Below are 6,842 nucleotides of genomic sequence, written 5' to 3' on the forward strand. Positions count from 1 at the left end.
CCAAAGTTATGTTTTATTTCGATTTTTTAGGGATTATCTTAAGATTTTTATCGCATTCTGAAGCTGACGTCTCCGCACCTCCCGATCGGCTTTAATGTCGGCGGCTCGCCTGGCGCATGTGCTGTGTGTGTGCGTGAGCTTCCGTTTCATTCGGTCCCACAAGATGTTGTTACAGCTTTCTGCGATCAGTGTGTATTTATATGTAGCCAATAACATCACTTTCGTTGCTTTTTATTTCACCTTGAATGTCATCACCTGTGATCACTTTCCTTCTGTCTAAAGTATATACGTTACAGATCCGTTTAGTAAGGAATTATTGATGTTCAATTTTAAATATTCTTGTTTTTCAGGGTTCCCTTCTGCTGCCTTCTCTTCTTCCCATCTAATACCCTGATGGGTACAATCATATGTCAGACCTTTTCTATCAGTCATTCCTGTTTCTTAATTTCTCTTTTGTATTTTTTATCTTTTTGTCTTTTTCTGTTGCATTTTAGGCGGTATGTTCTGATTTATCATCCAGTTCAAAAATTCGATCTTCAGCCAGAGCTTCTATTTTATCAAATATATCTAGTTCATTCAATTAGAAAGTTTTAATTACTATATTTTTTACTTCTAGAAATTTTACTTGCGTTTGATTCTTTTTCCATGTGCTTGTACCTTTTTGTAGTTCTTTGCTTTTTATTCATACACTCAATATACTCATTCGGTTCTTTAAACATGTGTATTTTGTTGTCTCTATCTAATAATTCTTTTATTTGAAGCCTTTATGGGTCTGCTATTTCTGCTTTCATTTTTTTACCTTATGTTTTTTGTGAGTTTTGACCAGAAGCTTGTATTTTTTGGTGGGATTTTTCTGAAGTTTGGATTACAGTCAGATCCTTTAGAGAAGACTGTGCTTCATTCTACCAGTTGCTGGAGAAAATGACCAGCCTGGGGTTATTTTTAAATAACTCCTTTATAAATAATTATCAGCTAGATGTTTTGTGGACTGTGTGGTTTCAAACTCTCATAAAGCAGCACGTTTTGCCACAGGCAATTTTCCTGAGAGATGGGGATTTATTTTTAGCTCAGCCTTGCCGTAAATGTGCAACCTTTTAGGGCCTTGGTTTTACGAAGCAGGGCGGTCTCCTCACGCGCTTCCCGCCTGGGTAGGCCTTTGGTTTTATTTCCTCTCCTCCCACACTCCAAAATAGGGAAAACCAGAGTTTCAGCTCACAGTGTTTGGCAAATACGCTCAAGGCAAAAGCTAGCTTCTGCATCGGTTAACTTTCTGGGTTCCAGTTTTTACTTGCTTTTTGTCTCCTGAGTGGTCCTTCCTTTCTTGGCATTTCATTGATACTTTTAGAGATTTTTAAATACTTTTCCAGCATTTTTAGTTGCTTTCAGCAGGAGTTCTGGGCAGGATGTAGAGACTTCCATGCTGCTAGACATGGAGGTCTGCCCTCCAGCTTTCCAGTGACTCAGAGATCGCCTTCTCCTTCTCCTTTTCCACAGTTTTAAAACACGATCAAAGGTCTTTGACCGAAAATATCTGTCTGAGCCCCGCAGAGGTGTGACTCTCGAATCGGATCTCTCCTTCACCTTTCGTTTCCTGCTTGCACCGCCAATCAGTACAAGGGGTGATGTGGTCACAGCTCCGGCGCGGGGTACTGGCGGGGCGCGGGTGGGGCGCAGGCTGGACGGCATTGCCGGTGCCTAGTGGGATGAGCGCATTTTGCTGCGCTACGCGGGAGACCGGAATGCATCTTCTCACCAAAAAAAAAACATGATAAATGATTTCGAAAGTAGACAGAAGTATTTTTACTATAATTATTCATGTACATATGAATGAAATGAGCTCTATGAATTTGCTTATGAATTTAACCAAGAATTAATTGAATTCCAACAAAGATAATTTAAACTGAGCTTTTGGAGTATAGCTGTGTGTGATAGGCCTCGTGTAGCTCATTTCTGTGTATTTACGTCTTATTCTTCTAGTTATGTTGTGAGCTCCTCGAAGGTATAGACTGACTCTAGTAGCTCTCAGTCCTCCCCACACGTTCATGCTTGGGGGTTCTGACTAGTCGACTGGTGGATTATTGCAGAGGTGACAGCCAGTAGACTGTGTTATACCTTTGGAGTCGTCTTCTTTTTCCTGTTTCACCCCCTAATACTGGTACTAATTGTCCAGCAGGAAAGATTCAAACACAGTTTGCAGAACTTCTGGTCAAGATGGTGGTAAACGCTGTGCTCGCTTCTCTCACAACCACATCAAAGCTACAACTAAACTACAGAGTAACTGCCATCGAGAATCACCTGACGTCTCACTGAACAGCATCCTACAACTAAGGACACACAGAAGAGGCCCCTCGAGACTGGTAGGAGGACAGAGACGCAGACAGGGCACCCACACCACATGTGGCAGTTAGAAACCGGAGGGCTAGCTCGGCTGCCGAGGTCCCCCTTAGGAGCGAGGGGTCCCAGCTCCACACTGGGCTCCCCAGCCCAGGATTCCGGTGCCAGGAGGAGAAGTCCCCACAACTTCTAGCTGTGAAAGCCAGTGGGGATGGAGGCCGAATGACATGGAGGGCCGGGGGAGGCACAGTCTTTCCTCTTAAGGGGCCCCCAGGACTTACCACTGACGGACTAGCTCTCTCAGAGCTCCAGCGCGGACACAGCTGGAAAGGCACCAGGGACACTTGGGGAGGGACTGGGGCAAGGCCTGGGGGGGCAAGTCTGGCAGAGGCCGCTGTCCCTTTGTTGAGCCCTTCCCACCAGCATGCAGATGTAGGCAGCCACCATAGCTGAGTCTCCATCAACCTGGCTGACACCGGGTGTTGGCTCCGCCCAGGTGATTCCTGAGACCCCGCCCTTCTCAACGTGCAGGCCACCCAAGCTGCTTCCAGTGGCTTTTCCATATAAACAGCCAGTCTTGGCTCAAGTGCTTTGCACTTTCCTAAAATCTCTCAAAGTTTCACAAAACCCATGGCAGCAGCATCTGGCCCCGGTGTGCCTGTATCTTTTGCTGAGTAGCCCCAAGCTCAGCACTAGTGGCAGCTGCCTCAGTTCACAGCTGAGCCTCCAATCTCAGCACAGGGGGCAATCATTCTCTGATCATTCTGTAGCTCATATCAAGTGGCCCCGGGCAGGGCACAGGCAGCAGCTGAACATGGCCTACAACAGAGCCCCTCCCAAGAGGCCCCAGAACCAACGCACCCAGTGGCCAGCTTCAGATCACACCAGCGTGCCACCCAACCACCTCCACTGATGGCCGATTTGTCAATTATCCTATAACTCGGCCACTCAGCTTAATTCTAGGTCATCAATGAAAACTAAAGCATGCACATGTCAAAATCAGACAGAGAATGTATGGAACATGACAATTCGGCTACGTGTGGACATAATGTACCTTAGGGTGAGATTCTCTTTCTCAGGTAGCTAGCATTATTCTTAAGTTATCTTTTTGTATGTTTGATTTTTCTGGCCTCTTCCTATCTGACTTAAAAAATATGGGGGAATATTAAAATAAAAAAATAATCCATAGATTACAAAACATACTGGGAAACATCCATCATTTGATTTAGAAATAGTGCAGAGTTCACAGAGTATCGCAGTTCAAGAGGCAAAAATTGATATGTGCTGAAATCAGAAATGATTCTTTTAGAAACGAAGCTGACCAAGAATTCCAGCAGGACTTCTGCCGGAAGGAAAACGTGCTGGCTGCAGCCGCGGCCGCCCTGGGGGTGAGCCCCGCGGGGCCACACGGACATGGAGCGGAGCGTTTCTCACGCCGCGGTGTTTTCTTCCTTTTGTCTCCCGAATTCTACAGGGAAGGAGGAAATGCTACGACTTTTGAAAAGTATAAATAATGTCTTCGGTACATTTTGAGGAGTCCCAAGTTCTAAACGTTAATTATCTTGAAAGTCTCGTCTTCCTTTTTAGAAGTGCTTCCTTGGTTAAAATCTGGTTGCTTATTTTGGACAGCACGATTCATCTTCCTTACTGCCTTCGTTGCTGGAAATTCAAAATCGAAGATGCACCTACGTCCTCTCCCAGATCTCGTCCACCCCCTGCCTTGAGGACAGGAACGCCATCCACTCAGTTTTGACAAGGCAGAAATTCGGGCCTCATGCTGAAGGCCACTCCCGTCCCCCGCCCCCACCAGCGCTGCGTTCACCTCCGGAACAGCCCTGTCTGCCCAGTTTCCTGTGTTTCTAGGACCGTCACTCTGACCCAGAGTCCTGGCGCCTCTCGCCTGGGTTCCTGCAGGACGTGCCCAGCTGTCCTGCCTGCCATTCCCTTCTTCCTGCCCCCCAATACCCACGACAGGAAGGTGCCGGCCAATGCAGACGCGGTCGCGCGCCTCCTGCGACCCGCATTCCCGTCACTCTCGGGTAAACGCAAAGAGCGGTCCTGGCGCGCAGGGCCCTGCACAGCCCCGCGTGCCGCCCCAGCCTCACCGCACACCAACCTTCTCCCGCTCCCCCAGGGCAGCCTACCTGGCTCCCCTCGTCCTCGCCATGTCCCCCTCCGCCGCTGGGGCTTCGCCGAGCAGTGGCCTCTGTCGGAGCGGGGTTCAGGCCCCACGCCCTCAGCCCCCGCCCCTGGCTGGGATTCGCAGGGCCTCGAACCTTCTCTCTCTGGCAGCGCTGGGACGAGAGGCAGAGGTTTATGTTGCTGTGCGTCAGGAACTGGGCCTTCAAGTGAGAAACAAACGCAAAGAAGTGTATTTATTTAGCATCCAACCTCTCAGATTCAAAGTAACGTTTCTAAACCACAAGGAATGTACACTTAAGGGTCCCCAAAGAGCCAGGGATTTTTCAGTAAGTGCGCGTCAGGTGTTCTCCAGAGGCAGACACCCCGGTTCACCTAGGCTGCTGCTGATGTGCGATATGGGACCTGGGGCGTTTTAACAGCTGTTCCAAGCAGCCCCTCCAGACAGATGAGAAAAGTGACTCTCAGAGGCGTCACAAATAGTCAGTGACAACGGAGTGGAATTGGTCGGCAGACCACGCGGAGCACTGCACTCCATTTTACTGTTTCTAGGTTCTCTTTTCATTTGTTCATGCCGTCTCTGCTTAAAACACTTACAGAAACAGAGCAATTAAAACCCGATTTCGTTTTCTGCGTCCCGGGGACCGCCTTCTGCCTGGTGACACCACACCAGTCAGCGGCGACTGTGAGCCCCTACGCGACGGGGCACGTGCCATTGAAACCATGTCTTAGCGCTGCCTCGTCTCTGTGCGGGCTCACGCTCCTTTCCACTCTTGCTACGTGAGGTCCTGAAGAAGGGGCGTAGGAATGAGAACCCCGTCTCGCTCTCGTTAAGCTCTTGGGGAGCGAGGACTGTCCTCGGCCGCAGCGCAGCCCGAGCAATCGTGGGGGCTCACGCTAAGCCTCCTGGGGCTCCGGTCTCGGCACCGACTCCCGTCCCGCCCCCGTCTGCAGGCGGGCGCGTGGGAATGGAGCCGCACCGCCAGCGGCCTCTGGCTGGCTCTGGCCCACTAATTAGCTCTCCGAGCAGCCCTTGCAGCTCCATTCCTTTCATAGGAAGGCAAGCTAATGGCCAGCTCATACCCCAAACACTGACTTAGAAACACTTGAGCTTAAAAGGACATTGAAAACCATTTAGTTCAACAATCCACCCATGTAGGAGCAGCCTGAGGGAAGACAGACTAAATTCATACTTGCGCTAAATGCCTCCAGCGCCCAGTTCCTGACGACCTCGCTCCCGTGAATGCTCTTTCGATAACAAGAATATTGTGTTCAACTCGGTGGCGTCCTTCATCAACACAGACGTGATCGTCTTAATGGAACAGGCCTGTAGCATCCTACAACTTTGCTTTGACAGTTCCGTGCAAAGCGTGTATGTGTCAAACACAGAGCATATGACGTATACCATCCGAGTCAGAATGAAAAATGCAAAATTTAGATTGTACGGTTAGTTGATCTTTCATTTTCTGTTCCTGTTAAGTCATAGAATAACAAAAAAGTAGGGAAAAAATGCTTGCTTTCTCTTTCAGATCTAAAAACCGACTTCTTAAACTGAGGTCATGGGGCAGCAGAGCAGTGTCACCCCAGCACTAGCGTGATAATGCCCGGCTTCGATGCTCTCAGTGGTCACTTGTTTGCTGGATGAGCCAGGAGATGGGGCCCGGCCGGTGCCCAGCTGTCACATTGTCTCTCTGGCTCTCTTGCTTTGGTAATGAGACCCCAGGTGCCCTGCAAGGTGTCTGGCAAACTCAGAAAGAGAACGACTTTTAAGAAAGGGAGGACAGACAAAAAGATTTGTTAATCACATAACTTTTCGGCATTTGTCAGGCATTTTTGTACGGTCAGTAGGTTATTTTGTCTGTGAACTTGACTGTAATTGCACATTCGGATATACTCGTGTTTACATAAGAACCTCTCAACTGCGCGGACATCGAATTGCGATAGAAGCAGGTCCACCCGCCCATGCGATAAATCTAGGAAACTGGGTTTTCTGAGATAGCACTTCTTTATATTTTCTTTGGCAGCATACTTGGCGGTGAAGAGCGTTAAATGTGGCACCTGTCACTGCCTATCTCGGTCCAACTTATACGATACTCCAGGCCACGTGGGAGGCTGCAGGGGGCCGAGCTCGCCAGTGCGCTCTGTCCGGGCGGTGCATGGTGGCCGGACGCTTCCTGCAGCCTCCAGAGGGCACGGGCTGTGGCGCCGACGTGACATGCGCAGAAGACATCGTCAGGGGGAGACGCTCTCCGCTGACGTAGCGCCAGCGACTTCGCTGTGGGTGGCCGCGTTTTGCACCGGGACCCTCCGCCTGTGCTCTCCGATGCCCCGAGCAGCTGCGGGCGGAGACGGGCCCCGGTCGCTTTACA

At 49.6% G+C, this 6,842-nt stretch overlaps 1 protein-coding gene across 1 annotated transcript in view; it reads left to right on the forward strand.

Annotated features, from left to right (window-relative positions):
* Positions 1 to 6,842, forward strand: part of ALPK1 (alpha kinase 1) — a 62,862-nt gene that overhangs the window by 11,837 nt on the left and 44,183 nt on the right. Inside the window, exon 8 of the mRNA XM_023520860.1 lies at positions 4,198 to 4,373. Coding sequence (XP_023376628.1) covers positions 4,198 to 4,373 — 176 coding nt within the window. The remainder of the gene's footprint in view (positions 1 to 4,197; positions 4,374 to 6,842) is intronic.

Source organism: Pteropus vampyrus, unplaced genomic scaffold (genome assembly GCF_000151845.1).
Source record: "Pteropus vampyrus isolate Shadow unplaced genomic scaffold, Pvam_2.0 Scaffold282, whole genome shotgun sequence".
Classification (NCBI taxonomy): Eukaryota; Metazoa; Chordata; class Mammalia; order Chiroptera; family Pteropodidae; genus Pteropus; species Pteropus vampyrus.